At 38.8% G+C, this 20,228-nt stretch overlaps 2 protein-coding genes across 7 annotated transcripts in view; both read left to right on the top strand.

The window, feature by feature from the left end:
• Positions 1 to 3,847, top strand: part of zcchc9 (zinc finger, CCHC domain containing 9) — a 14,019-nt gene extending 10,172 nt beyond the window's left edge. For all 3 annotated transcript variants that reach the window (XM_083569192.1, XM_083569190.1, XM_083569191.1), the window contains one exon: positions 1,999 to 3,847. In XM_083569192.1, the coding sequence (XP_083425318.1) occupies positions 1,999 to 2,111 (113 nt within the window). In that variant the 3' untranslated portion in view covers positions 2,112 to 3,847. The remainder of the gene's footprint in view (positions 1 to 1,998) is intronic.
• Positions 3,848 to 6,131: 2,284 nt separating this feature from the next.
• atg10 (ATG10 autophagy related 10 homolog) lies at positions 6,132 to 19,801 on the top strand. Of its 4 annotated transcripts, none has more exons than XM_083569195.1 (7): positions 6,132 to 6,228; positions 10,986 to 11,114; positions 11,238 to 11,348; positions 12,083 to 12,206; positions 12,306 to 12,403; positions 16,028 to 16,125; positions 19,665 to 19,801. In XM_083569195.1, the coding sequence occupies exons 1-7, from the start codon at positions 6,163 to 6,165 to the stop codon at positions 19,765 to 19,767; spliced, it is 729 nt and encodes a 242-aa protein (XP_083425321.1). In that variant the 5' UTR covers positions 6,132 to 6,162; the 3' UTR covers positions 19,768 to 19,801. The 4 variants fall into 4 exon arrangements, with proteins under 4 accessions (XP_083425321.1, XP_083425324.1, XP_083425322.1 ...); XM_083569196.1 differs by having other exon boundaries at positions 6,172 to 6,360; XM_083569197.1 differs by having other exon boundaries at positions 6,180 to 6,353.
• The last annotated feature ends 427 nt before the right edge of the window (positions 19,802 to 20,228 follow it).

Genomic DNA, 20,228 nt, shown 5'->3' with positions numbered 1-20,228 from the left:
GCACACTCCTTCTCCATTCCTCAGGCATCTTCTCACCTTCCAGAATCTTGTTAAACAATCTTGTTAAAAGCTCCACTGCCATCTCTCCCAGACATCTCCACGCTTCTACCAGTATGTCATCTGGTCCAACCAACTTTCCACTCTTCATCCTCTTAATCACTGCTCTCACTTCCTCCTTACTAATCCTATCCGCTTTCTTCTTCACCAACTCCACACCATCCAATCTTCTCTCTCTCTCTCTCTCTCTCTCTCTCTCTCTCTCTCTCTCTCTCTCTCTCTCTCTCTCTCTCTCTCTCTCTCTCTCTCTCTCTCTCACTTTCCTCATTAATCAGCTGCTCAAAATACTCCCTCCACCTTCTCAACACACTCTCCTCACGAGTCAACACATTTCCATCTCCATCCTTTATTGCTCTAATCTGCAGCACATCCTTCCCAGCTCGGTCTCTCTGCCTGGCCAATCGGTACAAATCCTTTTCTCCTTCCTTAGTGTCCAACCTCTTATACAGCTCCTCATATGCCTTTTCCTTGGCTTTCGCCACATCCCTCTTTACCTGCTGCCGCATCTCGTTATACTCCTGCCTACTTTTCACATCACTGTCGATCCCACTTGTTTTGCCAAGCTCTTTCCCCTTATGCTCTCCTGCACTTTCTATTTCCAGATGTCACACCAAGTACTATTCTAGCTGCCTCCCTCATCACTCCTGCAGTGGTTACCCAATCATCCAGCACCTCTTCACCACCACAGAGCCCCTGTCTGACCTCTTCCCTGAACCTCAAACTACAGTCTTCCTCCTTCAGTTTCCACCATCTTATTCTTCTCTCAGTCCTCACTCTCCTCCTCTTCTTCTTCATCTCCAAAACCATCCTACAGACCACCATCCGATGCTGTCTAGCTACACAGTCTCCAATCTCCTTCAGGTTGCATCTCCTGCATAGAACATAGTCCATCTGTGTGCACCTTCCTCCACTTTTATACGTCACCCTATGATCATCTTCTTTCCTCTTAAAATACGTATTCACCACTGCCATTTCCATCCTTTTAGCAAAATCTACCTCCATCTGCCCTTCCACATTCCTCTCCTTAAAACCATACCTACCCATCACCTTCTCATCGCCTCTGTTCCCTTCACTCCCACTTGTGGAGCATAGGCACTGATGACATTTATCATAATCCATTCAACTTCCAGCTTTACGTTCATCACCCTATCAGAAACTCTCTTCACCTCAACTACTCTTACTGTACTCTTCCTTTAGAATCACCCCTACACCATTTCTCTTTCCATCTACACCATGATAGAACAGTTTAAACCCACCTCCAATGTTCCTGGCCTTACTACCTTTCAACTTGGTCTCCTGAACACACAACATATCTACCTTTCTTCTCTCCATCATATCAGCCACCTCTCTCCCTTTACTCCACTCTCCTACACTGCTCCTTTCCCTGCTGTCTCTGTAGACGTCTTCCTCCTCTCCTCCTCCTCCTTCGGCCACCAGTAGCCCAATTTCCACCGGTACCCTGTTGACCAACGATACCTGTGGCGGTCGTTGGTAACCCGGGCCTCGACCTATGCGGTATGAAATTTCTTATTTGTGATCCGCATATTCGATTTGGCACATGTTTTACGCTGGATGCCCTTCCTAACGCAACCCTCCCTATTTATCCGGGCTAAGAGTGCACTGGCTTGTGCCTCCCTAATTGCTGGGGTCGGTTCCCTGACTGGGGTTCGAACCTGGGCTGCAGCGGTGACCCCTATCGGTCGCTGTGGTGACCCCTAATGGGAGAAGCCGAAAGAAAGTTTTATACAATATGGCCAAAAGTATGTGAAAATCTGTCCTGATGTTATTTGTGATCAACCAAAACCATGGCCAGTGATATCGTGTTGGTCCCCTGCTGTTGTTAAATGCTTGAATGTGATGAGAATCATTAATTTTGGCAGCATATTGTCATAATTGTATTTAAAATTTTATTTTAAATATTTTGTATTTTAAATCTTGCAGCAAATTCCATCACACTTGGACGCCTGTCCAACCAGATCAGTGCTGATCATGAGGACATCAATGTTCCTGTGACGAAAGTGACGGTCAGAAAGGCCAAGGTTGTTGTGTACTGAGCAGAGTCAAGCAAACCTGAAATATATGGCTCTCTTTTAAAAAAAATAATCAAATATATAAGAAGGAGATATTTCAGGTATTATGTACATTTGCATAATTATACAATTATCCAATCAGTCAGCCATCTGGCTGTAGCGAGCTGATTTTTGTGTGTGTGTGGTGGGGGCACTACGACTCTGCAGGTAAGCAGTTAATAAAATACCCACAGTAGCACCAACATCCCTGCCACTGAGATCTGTTCTCATTTTTGTTTTTATCATTAATTTAACATGTATGTAAATGGTTCACTGCACTTGCTGTCCTTTGATTGTCTAATTGCATACATAAGCAGGCAAAAAACATCTGAAGTGGCTAAGCAAAAAATTTTTATTACCATTTACAATTACAGAAAGCAAGTAAATTTATTTAACTTTTTTGTGATTTCTGTCATGTTATATCTATGATGCTCTTTATAATTATTTTCTGTATTTACTGATTCATAATACTTTAATTAATTGAATCTTTCTCTATAAATAAACATTTTATTTGGTGATTTTTAAGAATAATTTTTAATGTAAAAATTTCTAATGGTTTTATCTGCAGATACTTATTCATAGGATATAGGTGCAAGCCTGAATACTATAGGCATTCAAGTCAATCCTATAAGAAGAGTGTTTGAGGATTGGACAAGGTTGTCCCCTGTTGGCTAAAAATAAGACTGGGCTCCAAGCTTTAAACAAGTGCTTTGACAGATTGAACCATACTATGAGTTTATTTGAGCTGATTACTAATACAGCAGTTTCTCAGCTTCTTTTTTACTAGTTAGCAACCACATTTACAAGGTAATCAACATTTCCATTAGCTGCAGTCAATGTGTACAATTTGTGTTACTTAAGTTTTGAATATGCAACCGGTCAAAAATATTTTACTCATTATTCTTATTCTTAAAAACGTATTCTTTTTAAATCGGATAACATGTGAAACAGAAAATCAAGACTTCTAGAAATAAAGTTTTGCATATAGAATGATGCTTTCATAAATAATCCTCCTTTTCAGTTATCGACTTACAGGTAATTGGTTTATGTAATTTGAGGAAATTTTAAACAAGATTTATAATAAATGCCTCATCCCAGTTTCAATCAGATGACTGAGCAAATCATAAACAAACTAAAGAAATTCAAGAAGGATTCCAGGTATCAAAAAAAAGCACTGGTTATTACTGGTTACAATATTATAAGCTGGTGATGCTTTACAGTTTTTTCCTGACTGTATTAACACAGTTTAGCAAGTTAAGTAAAGTTTATTTTACAATATTTATATCAAATATAAATAGTGCTTCACGATTAATTGTATCGCAATCGCGATGTCAACTTGTGCAATTAAATTACGGCAAATGTTGCGATTTAATTAAATAAGTGCATGTGTTAACAAATCTGTTATCTTTTATTTTTAATTCACTTTTGCCCTGCTGCTTTGCTCGTACTTACGGCGGGACACACTCGCGGACTGGCGCGCCTCCACTGGGGTCTGCGTGTCCGTCCGTCCACAGTGCTAATGATTGCAAAATTGCCTGAATTCAATTATGTAAACATTTACTGTATCCTAAACGTCAGCAGAAATACAGGTAAATAATTGAAATGGGGGGCATTCCCTGTTTAGGCAAAACAAAAAACATTTTTTAATTAATGTATTTATTATTTAGATGTACCTTGGAGAAAAAAGGTTTACATTAATGCAAATATATATATTTTGAAAACCTTTGACATGCAGTGAAATGCTTTGTACGACTGTCCAACATTTAATGATATTAAATGTAAATAAATAAAAAAGTATAAACTATACAATTTTAACATGTTGACCATTCTTTGCCCGAGAGAGAGAGAGAGATCATGTGTATATGTGAGAAGGAATGCGTGTTAATGCTGGCTATACAAAGGTCTCAGAACACAGTGCAGCACAGGTTGATGTGCATGAGGCTATGTGGTTGCAGACAATGTTCACACTGACCCTTTGTTCACTGCTGAAAGCTCCCACAATGGGTACATGAGTATTTTAACTTTACTATGTAACAAGCTGGTCTGGTCTGATGAATCATATTTTCCATTACATCATGAGGATGGCTAGGTATATGTGCATCACTTACAATCGTGTAAAAAGGCAAATACACCCTCCTGAATTCTATGTTTTTATGCATCAGGACATAAAAATAATCTGGTCTTAAAATTTGTTAAATACAACCTAAGATAAACAATATTACTCTAGGCTGAAAACATTTATTTAATCAAGAATTTGTCAATAGAGTTGTCTTGGGTACAGGAGCAGATCTGGAGGGATCATGGTAATATAGTGACCCCCCGCCGAGTTATAATTCAATTCAATTCAATTCATTTTTATTTGTATAGCGCTTTTAACAAAGAACATTGTCTCAAAGCAGCTTTACACAGATAATGTGGTGATTAAAAGTGAATGTTCTTTATAAGTAAGTTTGTCCCTGATGAGTGAGCCGGTGGCGACTGTGGCAAGGAAAAACTCCCCGAGATGGCGATAGGAAGAAACTTTGAGAGGAACCAGAGGGAACCCATCTGGGTTGCACCGAATGTCCATTTGTAGCAGATATACGATGTTGCAGGGTACAGTGATGATGATCAGAAGCAAACTGTAGTCCTGAGTCAGTGTAGGAGACTGTTGACATTAACTACAGTCCAATCCATCCTCAAAGTGCCCGTTCTTACACCAAAATTTCATGGAACCACCCAAGGCGTTGATGAGAAACCGTCCCAAGCTGCACAGAGTGACCTCCAGTAGAAGAGAACACTATCCAGAGGCAGGCCTGGACGAAGTGGGAAGATCCACGGAGGGGAGAGGGGCAGGAACAGTGGTCACTGAAGCCTTTAGAAGCAAGTTTAACTCAACCGAGAGAGAGAGAGAGAGAGAAGAGGGTGACAGGAAGAGAAAGATATGGATTATTAAGTGTCCTTATTGTTGTATGAAAGTTAATGTCACTGTGCAGTGGCAAGACTTGCTATGGCAGCATAACTACAAGGGAGAACCAGAAGGTAACACAGACATGAGGGATCTCTGGGATAAGAGACGACCCACCATCCCACCGTCAACAAACCTGAGTGAACGTGTGAATGTGAGGGGATGACAGCATACAAAAATAAAAGAAGTTAACTCAGATACTGGGGTGCGAGACCGTTAAGTGCTTTATTGATTGGGAGCGGTGTAGACTGATTAAAACAGGGGTGATGTGGTCATATTTCCTAGATCTAGTGAGGACTCCAACTGGTTTACTAAACAGTACACATCAACAATAATAAAATATACCGAATAGACATTAGGTGGACACAGACGACGATTGGTTCCATTGAGAGTGGTTCTTCTTAAGGTGTCTAACCTATACCATCTCAAGGAATTTTACCTTGACACTGTCGACACTGGCTTGCGTGTTTCGAACTTTATAATCTTTATAACCTCTTTAAGGTGCTTTTCAACAATGTCCATTGCTAAAAGTGCTATAAAAATAAAACTGAATTATTCATCCATCCATCCATCCATCCATCCATCCATGGATGGATGGATGGATGGAAACTGAATTAAATAAAAAAAAAAATTAAAAGCACTCCTAATGCCAGTGTCTTCTTCCAGCAAAATAATACCTCTGGCCACACTTCTAGAATTGCAACTTTAAGTTGATTTGTTTGTAAAAAGATGCTCAAAATTGTGGTGAATAATAAGAGCTTTAAGCTCTGCTGAAATTCTGCTAGCCTCTCGAGTCATCCTCTTTTCCGCTCGCACATATATTAGAAGGAGATCCAGCAATTAGTAAGGCTTTTTGGATCTTTAATATTTAAGGACTTACGAAAAAATATTTAAATGTATTACAGACAATAATAATAACAACAATAATATAAAAAAGTGGTATGTTTCGCTTTAAAAAAAAAATTTTTTTTTAAGTTGCTCTAGTAGGGTCCTGCCAATATTTTGCAGGTTTGTGCGCATGAACGGAAGTGCCTATAGCCCATGACAATGCTGGTTCAGCATTGTCATGGGCTATAGGCATTTCCGTTCATGCGCACAAACCTGCAAAATATTGGCAGAAATCACTTGTGCATTGACCGAATTCTCCATTGCAAGGTGTCACTGTTTTTTGTTATTTATTTATTTATCTTTTTTTTTTTTTTTTTTTTTTTTATCTTAACGGTATCGCATTTTTTATTTTTTCCAAGAAAAGTTATTTTTCGCGAGTTCTGATTAAACAGGTCAGTGGTAAGTAAGTTTCGTATTTGTCACACATTCATACATAAAGCCTGGGTTAGTTAAATAAAACAACCCCCCCCCCCAAAAAAAAAAAAAAAAAAAAAACAAACAAAAAAAACCCTAAAAACTAAAAATGTGCTCAAAAGATACAACTGCTAACTTATTTTATTATAATGTGCGAAGCTTGAAGTATTTGTATCACGAAAGTAATTGTACGCTAGAGTACGTTTCAAAATAAAAGTTTTCTATACCACACTGCTCCGTATGATAAACAAAATCTTTGCCATGGTTCATCCGCAACGCAAGAAACATGACACATTGATTCTTAGATATATGACTGGATGTCAGAATATTGATATAGAATATAAATATACTTGTTTTTTTATTTATTTATTTTTTTTTTAATAATTACAGATTTTTTTAAATAGATAGTTAAATGTGAGTATTGATCCTCTCAGTACAACACATCTTTAGCTACGGTTAACCATAAAATCCCTATGCTCTGCAAAAGTAAACAATCTGCGTATAATTTTAAATGAACAATTTCATCCACCTAACCATAAACAAAATTTGGTCACGTATGGGAACACTTTGGTGAGGTTTAGTGAACAAAAGTGTGTTTTGGCTTTTCTTTTTTATCTTAACGTCTCATTTTTAATTCAATCACATTTGTTTTGACACTACTATTGCATACTTGCATGGAAATTAACTGAAACTGCTCTATTTCATTAGCCTCTGAGAACAGATTAGCCTTTGGTCACTGATCACTTTATTTTTGATAGCTGCTATTGTAGAATTGCACAATTGTTTACATTTCTCTGTTTACATTTTTCTGCTACTGTGCACCTTATTCTGTTACGACAGGTTTTACTGGCGGAGCTATTGTTGTTTTTATTTTTATATTTTGTGTATTTTGTATTGTCCTGCACTGTCCTGTGTTGTCTCGCACTGTCTTGTGATGTCTTTGCACTGTTTGCACTAGTTGCACACATGCACTTTTTGTGGCGAGGATCTTAGTTCCTGGCCCTGTGTTCTTCTGTACTGTGACTGTTGTTTACTGTTGTTTTATGTTGTTTTATGTAGCACCTGGGTTCAGGAGGAACGTTGTCTCATTTCACTGTGTACTGCATCAGCTATACATGGTTGAATGACAATAAAAGCTTCTTGACTTGACTTGACTTGAGATATGGGGGAAAGTGGAGAAGGTGTATATAGAAAATGTTAATTTTGCACAAAAAAATTATCTTGTGTAAGTGGTATGATTTTGTAAATAAATAATTATAAAAAAAAAAAACCACCACAGTCCTATACATTTTTCTTTTCACTCTTCCATATACCCTTTTATCACAAATCACTCCTGCCACTTTTCTCCACCCACTCCACTCTGCCTGCACTCTTTTTTTCACTTCTCTAACACACTCTCCATTACTTTGCACTGTTGACACCAGGTACCTAAACCTATCCACTTTAACCACTTCTTCTCCCTGCAACCGCACCGCACCACTCCACTGCCCTCCCTCTCATTCACACACATGTACTCTGTCTCACTCCTACTGACTTTCATTCCCTTCTCTCCAACGCATACCTTCACCTCTCCAGGCTCTTCTCCACCTGCTCCCTACTCTCACCACAAATCACAATATCATTCGCAAACATCATAGTCCATGGAGACTCCTGTCTGACCTCATCCGTCAACCTGTTCATCACTACTGCAAACAGGAAAGGGCTCAGAGCCGATTCTTGATGCAGTCCAACCTCCTTGAACCAGTCTATCATTCCTACTGCACACTTTACTGCTGTTAGACTGTCCTCATACATGTCCTGCACCACCCTCACATACAATACCACAACTCCTCTCTCAGCACCCTGTTGTACGCTTTCTCTAAATACACAAACACACGGTGCAACTCCTTCTGACCTTCTCTATACTTCTCCATCAACATTCTCAAAGCAAATTTGCATATGTAGTTCTCTTCCTCGGCATGAAACTATACTGTTGCTCACAGATGTTCACCTCTTCTCTCAGCCTGGCTTGCTGACTGATCAACTTTATTCCTGTGTAGTTACTGCGGGTCTGCACATCTCCCTTATTCTTAAAAACCGGTTCCAGCACACTCCTTCTCCATTCATCAGTCACCCTCTCAGCTTCCAAAAATTTGTTAAACAATCTGGTCAGAAACTCCACTGCCATCTCTCCTAAACATCCCCATGCTTCTACCGGTATGTCATCTGGTCCAACGGACTTTTCACTCTTCATCATCTTAATAGCTGCTCTCACTTCATCCTTACTAATCCTATCCACTTCCTGCTTCACCATCTCCACATCTTCCAACATTCTCTCTCTCATTTTCCTCGTTTCCTTAGCTGCTCAAAATACTTCCTTCAACTTCTTAACACACTTTCCCCACTAATCAACACATTTCCATCTCCATTATTTTTTTCTTTAACTTGCATTACATTTACATTTGCGGCATTTAGCAGACGCCCTTATCCAGAGCGACGTACAAAAGTGCTTTAAGTCTCTAGTAATGAATAAATCTACACTGGTCTGCTAGATTACAAACTTAATATAAATATAACCCTTGAATTTGTGAACTTGCAGCACATCCCTTCCAACTCGGTTCCTCTGTCTGGCCAATCATTATAAATCCTTTTTTCCTTTCTTATTGTCCAACTTCTCATACAGCTCATCATATGAATTTGCTTTTGCTTTTGCTACACCATTCTTCACCTGCTGCAGCATCTCCTTGTACTCCTCTCTCTAAAATTCCCAATTCTGTTTCGCCGACCTCTTTCTCTTTATGCTTTCCTGCACTTTCTCATTCCACTACCAAGTCTCTTTGTCTTTTTTTCTCTTTCCAGATGTCATGCTAAGTACCTTTCTAGCAATTTCCTTTATCACTTCTGCATAGTTGCCCAATCATTACACTACAGCAAGATTGCCCAAACTTTTTTTTGAGAGCCACATACAGAAAAATATATGAAGGACTGGGCCACTCACTAGACGTGAGGTATACTGTCTTGATTTTAATGCACTAATATTGGTAGAATTAATCAAATGCAGTTAATTGATGTTTGATAATTGAACATGTTTAAATCTCCATTAGTAGATTTTAGAAGGTTGGCAGGTCATTCTCTCGGTGACAGCCTCAGATTGGTTCTTAGGATGGAATGTCTCTTTGGTTCTGCCATTTCTGATGACCCTAAGCAAATTTTTTCTTTGATTGCTTGCTTCGTGGAGATGCTGCCTTGTTCAAGACAGTAGCGCCACTTAGTGTTAAAACTAGGAATCACAATACAGGTAGTCGTCGACTTACGACTTGCAACTTACCATTACGACCAAAATCGCTACCCGTGGCGTACGACAGTGCGTACCAGCTTCCGGCATCATTTCACAGTACTGTACATATAGCCTACTCTACTTACGACCAATCGTGGTCGTAAGTCGGTGACTACCTGTACATTTAAACGCAAATATTATATGAGGGGCATAGACCATTATAGTGGTCCCCGTGGAACGTAAGACCCCGGGGGGACCACTCGAAAATACTGCGATTTTGGACGCAGCCCCTATGGTACCTTAGTGAATTCATCTATTGTCACTTTATAAACGTAATAGTGTACAGTATTTGACCAAATTCACACACAAAATAAATATCAAACTCATTTAATTAGCAATAATAATAAATTAACAGTATTCTGCACTGTAATTAATAAAAAATATACTGTAGCAGTAAGTAGTTGATAGTGTATTGTACTGTATGCTGTGCAATATGATGAGGATGAAGGTTTCTTTTGTATTGCACAGCAGATAATGTGTTCCTGACGTTCCTGAACATTCGGTCCCGCTGCGGATTCCTGCAAATTTTAAGATAATCCAAAACTTGCTGTTAGTTAGGTTCCAAATGAGAGCCCACAAATTTTCAGAGCCATGAGTTCTGAACCACGAATTATCAGGGGTAGACTGTATATTTTTAGACTTTGATACAGGCCAAATAAAAATAGATGGCGGGTACTGCACTACAATCTTCCTACTTCAGTAGTTTCCACCATCTTATTTTTTTCCCCAGTCCTCACTGTCCGCCTCTTCTTCTTCACCTCCAAAGCCATCCTACAGACCATCATCCAATGCCGTTTAGCTATACTATCTCCTGTCAACAACCTACAGATTCTGATCTCTTTTAGGTTGCATCTCCTGAAGAGAATATATTCCACTTGTGTGAACCTTGCTCCACTTTTATGTCACCCTATGATCTTCCTTCTTCTTAAAATAAGTATTTACCACTGCCATTTCTCTCCTTTTAGCAAAATATACTACCATCTGCCCTTCCACATTCCTCTTCTTAAGGCCATACCTACCCATCACCTCCTCATCATCCCCTGTTCCCTTCACCATGTCCAATGAAGTCTGCCCCAATCACTAATCTTTCATTACTAGGTACACTCCCCACCACTTCATCCAAATCACTTCCAGAATATTTTTTTCTCCTCTACCTCCACAACCCACTTGCAGCACCTAACCTAACAATCCAAAAAGCTGCTATAACTTATTGTCTGAATGGTCATTTGTGCAATATGGGGGTGTAGTGCAGTTTTGTATATGATTAAATTCTGGGAAATCATTTTTCTTTCAGATGTCAAGTGGAGAAGTGTCACACATTTCTAGCTACTGCTTAGATGAGAAGAGTTTCCATCTTTGCTGCAAGCTTTTCCTACAGCACTCGGGTGTGATTAGAGATGGATGGAGTTGGGCAGATGTGAAGGTGTGATAAAATATTTTATTTTGGTAATTTCTGAATAAGTGTACGTAAAATATTACAATACATTCCAAATGTAAGACACTGTCCAATTTGAATGAACAGCTAAAATCCCCTTCTCTGGTTTAGGGTAGTGAAGAAGGTTACATGAAAAAGACTGCTATAATACCTGCGAAATTAGGTTCTTTGCTTAATCACAAAGCTGATGATGGGATGAATGCTGTGACGGGAGTAGATGAGGTATACATCTGCAGTGCATTTCTGTGTTATTGTAGCTTTCTGATATTATAGTACATTAATACATTATATAAATGTAAAAACATTTTCATCTCAAACCTGACCTGGAATTCGCATAGTCAACAGAGCATTCAGAATATTTCCTGATTGACAGTAAATAATAATAATAATAATAATAATAATAATAATTATAATAATATTTTTTTAGTTGAGGTACCAGTAAACTTCCATTAATTACAATAAAAAAACAATTAATGATACTCAATATAAATAAAAAGATTACAAGCATTGAAAAAACATCAAATAGCAGTCTAATCACTCACAGACAACTTATGTTCACCAACATATAGTAAGTGCTGTGACAAAGCCATCCACAGAGATACCCAGACAGGTTAAAAATTATAAAGAATTATTTCTTTAGAACTGTCACTTGCCTAAAAAAGTAAAATTCTCTACAAGCATTCTAGTAGAAAATGTTATGTTTTTATGTTATTAAATGAACTATTTTTTCACTTATTCATTTGAAATTCATACTATTTTATATGCAGTGGCCTTATTAAGGGGGCAAGGCTGATCATAGGTGCACAATGCCCGGGAGAAATTTTTTAAATGTACATATTTAATAAATATAGAATTTATGTATTAAAACCTACGAAATTGACACTGCCATCCATACTTGCAATTTAATAGCATATAAAAAGAAAAACATTTTTTTCTATTTCTCTCATTCTGTCTAGTGTGATGCTGAGGCAGTTGGGGATTATATAGTACAAAGTCAAGTTTTAGTGCACTATGAATACCATATTTTATACTCCATTGGTCATCAGGTGCCTATTCTCTACTTCAGAGCATCTACATTAGGTATGACATATTTCTTCATGCAGATTTTTATATCTTTTGGGAATTTTGTTTTTAGATGTTTGAAAGCTTGTATTTGCTTTTCCCCTCCTTTCTTAACAGATGGACAGCCCTTGTCCCTTGATGAAGTTTGGAGCAATATTCACCCAAACTACAAACAAAGGCTACTTCAAGGACCTTGGGATACACTGACTCAGCAGGTAACATTCATCAGTACACCCACACCATTGTATTAACAGTGTTAAGAACTGGTTCTTCTAGGAATGTGTGTTCATTTTAATCTCTTTATGCAAGTCTAAGCACATAGGAAGTAATCTGATAGTCAAACACTAATAAAAGCTGGGCACAACACTAAGTTATACATTTTGCTATTTAATTTTAGTGTTAACCTGATGTGATGTCACATGACATCATCAAGCCGATCATTTTGATATATGAAATGGCTGGAATAGTTATTTAATTACATGGGTTACTACTAATTTCCTAATACTGTAAGTGTGCTTGGGGAAAATTTTCTACAAAATGTTACACTTGACTAGACGCATTGGAATGCTGAGAAAAGTAATCACACTCACTGACAATTTCAAGTTATTTTTTGTTCCGCGTCTGTCAGTCAAGTGCCGGGTTATTTAGGTGTCAAAAGTATGTCCTATGGAGATAGGAAATTTGAACACTGTCTCTGCCTGTGTGCTCCTCTAGACAATTCTATATTAGTGTGTATGGCAAATACTCACAGAAAATTTCACACATCTTTAACGTCATTAATTTCTGGGTTTGTGTGCGAGTCATTGAGGGTCCTAATGTTCGTATTATTATCTATGGGCTGAAATAACAATGCTTATTGGACATTTCCAGTAAATATTATTATGCCCAGTCTACTATATAATAGCACGTCAGCAGCAACATCTGAGTTGAGGCAACCATGTTTCTTTCCCCATTCGTTCTATATATTACTTTTTTTTTTTTTTTAAACACACTTAAATTTTTATATTTTGTGTTTCTAATAAAATGTTTATGTACCCTAGGGAGTACCCATGTTCCTTACAGTATGCTAAGACACATTGTTCTGTTGCTTTATACCAGGCATAACTTTATGGCCACCAATCAAGCATAACATTATGGCCACCTATCTAATATTGTGTTAGATAGGGGACCCCCTTTTGCTCCCAAAACAGCCCTGACCCATCAGCATTAACAGCATTAAAAGCATTAACTTTTTCAACACTTTTTCAGCTAGTCTGTTTGATCGGACCATGTGGGCCAGCTTTTGCTCCCCACATGCATCAATGAGGCTTGGCTTCCCATGACCTTGTTGCCGGTTCATCACTGTTTATTCTTTAGACCACTTTTAATAAATCCCCTGCAGTTTTGAGAAAGCCGGTCGTTTGGCATCACTTTTTACCCCTTGTCAGTCTCACTCAAATCCTTACTCTTGCCCATTTTCCTGCTTCTCACACATCAACTTTGCAGACAAAAAATTCACTTGCTGCCTAATATATCCCACCCAATAATAAGTGCCATAATGAAGAGATAATCAGTGTTATTCACTCACCGGTCATTGTTGTTATGTCATAATGTTATGCCTGGTCAGTGTATAATGTATTTCAGTAATGGTGATGAAGGGACCGGATAAGGTTAAAAAACAAAACAAAAAAAAACCATCTCTCACTGTGCTCTCTTCAGTCTTCAGGTCTGAGTTGCTGAGTGCCACAGGTAGATCCTCAACTCTCCCATGCTGCCGATAGCTGCCAATAACAAATCATTTACGTTTACATTTACGGCATTTAGCAGACACCCTTATCCAGAGAGACGTACAAAAGTGCTTTGAGTCTCTAGCAATGAATAAGTCTACACTGGTACGCAAGATTACAAACTTAATATAGATATAACTCTTGTGCTACACATCTACACATCTATAGTCATTCCATTTAACCGAATGTTCATATTTAGAGTCTGCAAGGTTGGAGTGTGTATATACATAGGAAGTGGAATTTAAGGTCAGATAACTGTTTTTAAATAACATTTAGGCTGAGTAAGTTGGAGTATGGTTTTTTGCATCTATGTATTATCTGGAAGTGGAATTGCATGTTCTCTAATTATTGAAAAAAAACATGGCTAATGTAAGGCAAATCACGTTTTAGTAGGCATACCTTATTATACACTGTGTGTGTGTATATATATATATATATATATATATATATATATATATATATATATATATATATATATATATATATATATATATATATATATATACAGTGAGGAAAATAAGTATTTGAACACCCTGCTATTTTGCAAGTTCTCCCACTTAGAAATCATGGAAGGGTCTGAAATTGTCATCGTAGGTGCATGTCCACTATGAGAGACATAATCTAAAAAAAAAAATCCAGAAATCACAATGTATGATTTTTTAACAATTTATTTGTATGATACAGCTGCAAATAAGTATTTGAACACCCGAGAAAGTCAATGTTAATATTTGGTACAGTAGCCTTTGTTTGCAATTACAGAGGTCAAACCAGGTTTGCACACACTGCAGGAGGGATTTTGGCCCACTCCCCATACAGATCTTCTCTAGATCAGTCAGGTTTCTGGCCTGTCGCTGAGAAACACGGAGTTTGAGCTCCCTGCTAAGATTCTCTATTGGGTTTAGGTCTGGAGACTGGCTAGGCCATGCCAGAACCTTGATATGCTTCTCACAGAGCCACTCCTTGGTTATCCTGGCTGTGTGCTTCAGGTCATTGTCATGTTGGAAGACCCAGCCTCGACCCATCTTTAATGCTTTAACTGAGGGAAGAAGATTGTTTCCCAAAATCTCGCAATACATGGCCCCGGTCATCCTCTCCTTAATACAGTGCAGTCGCCCTGTCCCATGTGCAGAAAAACACCCCCAAAGCATGATGCTACCACCCCCATGCTTCACAGTAGGGATGGTGTTCTTGGGATGGTACTCATCAATCTTTTTCCTCCAAACATGTTTAGTGGAATTATGACCCAAAAGTTCTATTTTGGTCTCATCTGACCACATGACTTTCTCCCATGACTCCTCTGGATCATCCAAGTGGTCATTGGCAAACTTAAGACGTGCCTGGACATGTGCTGGTTTAAGCAGGGGAACCTTCCGTGCCATGCATGATTTCAAACCATGACGTCTTAGTGTATTACCAACAGTAACCTTGGAAACGGTGGTCCCAGCTCTTTTCAGGTCATTGACCAGCTCCTCCCGTGTAGTTCTGGGCTGATTTCTCACCTTCCTTAGGATCATTGAGACCCCACGAGGTGAGATCTTGCATGGAGCCCCAGCTTCTGTCAGTAAGCACCCCATACTGACAGAAAAACACAGAATTGTTGACATTGTTGTATATATGTATATATATATATGTATGTATGTATGTATGTATGTATGTATGTATGTGTGTGTGTATATATATATATATATATATATATATATATATATATATATATATATATATATATATATATATATATATATATATATATATATAATATGCTTGTGGATGTTTAAGTTCATCAACCACAAATTGTTAGCAATCTCAGATACTGTTGTAGGCTAAGGAGGCCTGGGGTGAAGTCAGTGTTCCAATTTATCCCAAAGGTGTTCAATGCGGTTATCACACTCTATAGCAGGCCACTCAAGAGCTTCCTCTCCAAACCATGTAAACCATATCTTCATGGAGCTCGTTTTGTGAATTTTTCAGAATCCAGACATCCTATACAATTGTGTGCCTCTAGCTTTGTGGTAACAGTTTGGAGAAGAACCACATACGTATAAATATATTACTAACAATTATGTGTGCTTGCAGGAACACCCTTTTCTAGGTCAGCCTTTCTTTATGCTCCATCCTTGTCACACTGAAGAGTTTATGAAACCACTTTTACAAATGGCAGATGACAAAAAAAGGTAATATTTAACTTCTTAGCAGCACTTCAGTTCTGCCTCTGTGAATAGAGGTTAAAGGAAGTTTACTTTTCTGTTAGTCTGCAATGCTGTACATGCAAACTATACACACAACCACATGCACATGCGTGCACACTCACTAATTTTTTTCAATTGTGGTAGACATTTTGCTTAAAACAGTCTCTGTACACAAACTGTTCAGGTGCTGGTTGTTTTAGAGATTCAACTTTCCAGGGTAGGGAAAAGTTATGAAACCATCAAAATAATTACTGTTAAAGTTTGTAATATTATTTCACTTTGTACTTTTTTTTGACTCTTTAATGCAGGTTTATGCATAAATCATATATCAGTAGCACATTTAGCCTGATAAATTATTTGCTTATTTAAGTACTGTGTCAGTCATCAACTGTTATTTTTCCACAGAATAATTCTATACTGCAGAACATTTGTGGAATAACAACACAGGAGATTCACAGTATTTTGCATTAGATCTGGGGAATTAGATACAATGAGACCTAGGAAATTTAGAGGCCAAGTCAAACTTATGCTTGCAGTGAAGGATATTAATTGGTCTTCATGATGTTTTGGAGCAATCTTAACATTTTATCTCTTCTTCTACTTTTGGCTGCATTCATCTCCATACCACTCTGTCCTCTACATCTACCTCTTTCAAACCAACTACCTGCATGTCTTCCCTCACCACATCCATTAACCTCCTCCTTGGTCTTCCTTTTTTTTCCTTCCTGGCAGCTCCATCCTTTAGAATTCTTCTATCTATCGATGGTTTGTCCCTCCTCTGCACGTGTCCAAACCATCTCAATCTTGCCTCCCTCACCTTGTCTCCAAAAAGTTCCACATGCACCGTCCCTCTAATAAACTAATTTATAATCCTGTCCTTACCTTCCAAAATTGTGTTGAACAATCTAGTTAAAAACTCCAATGCCATCTCTCCTCAACATCTCCATGCTTTTACTGGTATGTCATCTGGTCCAACCAACTTCACTCTTTATTCACTTAATATTTGCTCTCACTTCATCCTTACTAATCCTATTCACTTCCTGCTTCACTTTTTCCACATCATCCAATCTTCTTTCTTTCCCATTTTCTTCATTTATCAGCTGCTCGAAATAGGATTTGGAGGGAGCCTCCATCTTCTCAACACACTCTCCTCACTAGTCAACACATTTCCATCTCCATCCTTTATTGCCCTAACCTGCAGGACATCCTTCCCAGCTCGGTCCCTCTGCCTGGCCAATTAATTCAAATCCTTTTCTCCTTCCTTAGTGTCCAACTTCTCTTACAGCTCCTCATATGTCTTTTCCTGTGCATTTGCCACATCCCTCTTCACCTGTTGCCGCATCTCCTTGCACCCGTCTTATTTTTTCATCTCTCTAAACTTTCTTTCGGCTTCTCCCATTAGGGGTAGACACAGCGGACCATCCGCATGTTTGATTTGGCACATGTTTTTACGCTGGATGCCCTTCCTAACGCAACCCTCCCCATTTATCCGGGCTTGGGACCGGCACTAAGGCTTGTGCAACCCTAATGGCTGGGGTTGGTTTCCTGACCTGGGATCGAACCTGGGCCGCAGCGGTGAGAGCGCCGCATCCTAACCTCTCTGCCGATCCCAATTCTGTTTCCCCAACCTCTTTTTCCTTATGCTTTCCTGCACTTCCTCATTCCACCACCATGTCTCTTTGTCTTCCTTTCTCTTTTCAGTACCTTAAAGTGCCTTTCTTGCTGTCACTCTTATCACTTTAGCAGTAGTTTATCCACCACCACCAAACCCCTGTCTGACCTCTTCGTTGAATCTTACACTACAGTCTTCCTCCTTCAGTTTCCACATTCTTATTATTTTTCCAGTTCTCACTCTCCTCCTCTTCTTCTTTACCTACATAGCCATCCTACAGACCACCATCCGATGCTGTCTAGCTACACTGTCCCCTGCCAACACCTTACAGTCTCCAATCTCTTTCAGGTTGCATCTCCTGCATAAAATGTAGTTAACCTGTGTGCACCTTCCTCCACTCTTATACATCACCCTACGGTCCTCCTTCTTAAAATACGTATTTACCAACACCATTTCCATCATTTTCACTAAATCAACTACCATCTGCCCTTCCACCTTCCTGTCCTTAAGACCATTAGCCATTAGCCACTAGCCACTAGCCATTGCCTCTACATCAACTCTGTTCTCTTCACCAACATGTCCATTGAAGTCTGCCAAAATCACCAATCTTCCATTACTAGGTACACTCTAGGTACACTCTCATTCCTAGGTACCGCTTCATCTAACTCACTTCAAAATATTTCTATCTCCTCCATCTCACAACCCACTTGCGGAGCCTAGGCACTGATGACATTTATCAACACCCCTTCAACTTCCAGCTTCACATTAATAACCCATCAGAAACTCTCTTTACCTACATTATACTCTTACTGTATTCTTCCTTCAGGATTACCCCAATGCTATTTCTCTTTCCATCCACACTATAATAGAACAGTTTAAACCCACCTCCAATATTCCTGGGATTACTTCCTTTCCACTTGCTCTCCTAAACACACACCATGTCTCCCTTTCTCCACTCCATCATATCAGTTTACATTTAACCTTCACTCTCCTACACTTCCCCTTTCCCTGCTGTCTCTGAAGACGTCTTTCCCCTCTCCTTCTCTTTTGGCCAACAGTAGCCCACTGGTACCCTGTTGGATAACAATACCTTTGTTGGTTGTTGGTAACCTAGGCCTCGACCTATCTGGTACGAAATTTAGGTTTGTGATCCACATATTTGATTTGGCACTTTTTACACTGGATGCCCTTCTTAACGCAACCCTCCCCATTTATCCGGGCTTTGAACCTGGACTAAAGCCCTATTCGGACAGGACTAGTTTTCCAAACGATGTTTGAGTTAGAATTTTGAGGTCTGTCATTTCATGTATAGATTCGGACGGGACTAACATCTCTGTGTTTATTAGGGAGAAAGGAGTCTGTGTTTTACATGTGGGGGTTGCACAAGACCACATGTCCAGGATGCGCAAAGCAGAAACTTGAATACCGGGTTAGGGTTAGGGTTAGGGCAAATTCGGACAGGATTAAAATCACAAAGTACGTCTGTGAAACAGAAATTTCTCTAACGACCCCCTGTAAAACTAGTCCGATCCGAATAGGGCTTAAGAGTGCACTGGCTTGTGCAACCCTAATGGCTGGGTTCATCCCAACATTTAATCTAGCCATCATAATTTTGCCTTTGTGCAAGTCATTCTGATTCTTATACTTGCCTATTTTCCTGCAGCCAACAGGTAAACTTTGAGAACTGACAGTTTACTTTCTGTCTAATATATTTTACCCCTTGACTGGTGCCACTTTAATGAGACAATTTATCTTTATTTTATGTGTCCTTTCAACCATAAAAGCATATGTTCCTATTCTGTCATTGTAGCCATTCCTAGATGGTAGACATGTGCTTTCTTATATCAACTTTATAGTGTTTTTAGAACCCCAAATTTTGCTACATAACATTTCATGTTTTGTATTGTTTCAGAAAAATAAACTACATCACAACATGGCTGAGCGTGGTAGGGCCTGTGGTGGGATTGGACATGCCTCTTAGTTATCACACAGAATTGCTTGCTCCTGACTTATAACATCTTACTTATCTGGTTGAGTTTAAGGATCACTATGCTCCATCTAACCTCGCCATGTCTCACATCATCTGCACATTTGGTGAAGAAGCTAATTAAACAACAAATAAAAGCTTTTCAGAATACAGTATGTATATGTAGATGTACTAATTATTAACATTTTACAGATTCTGCAAGGTGTATATAAATGTGTTATTTCATTAAATTAAAGATGAAATTCTATTGTGTCATTCTTCTTTTGATGTCAAACCGTCAGTGTATTGCAAAAACTGTGCACGACTTTTTGGCGGGTGGGGGAGTAGTAAATACAAGATTTAAACTCGCATTAAATGTGGGATTTGAAATCAAAGTAGCTATGTTGTCTTATGTAGTCTTGGTCCTGGGGGGAGGGGGGGGGTTTCTTTCATTTCACTGTATATAGTTGGAATTTCAATAAAATCCTACTTGACTTGAATATAGAATAA

This window comes from Silurus aristotelis (assembly GCF_946808225.1).
Source record: "Silurus aristotelis genome assembly, chromosome: 18".
Taxonomy (NCBI): Eukaryota; Metazoa; Chordata; class Actinopteri; order Siluriformes; family Siluridae; genus Silurus; species Silurus aristotelis.
This window is presented reverse-complemented; position numbering and strand designations above follow the sequence as displayed.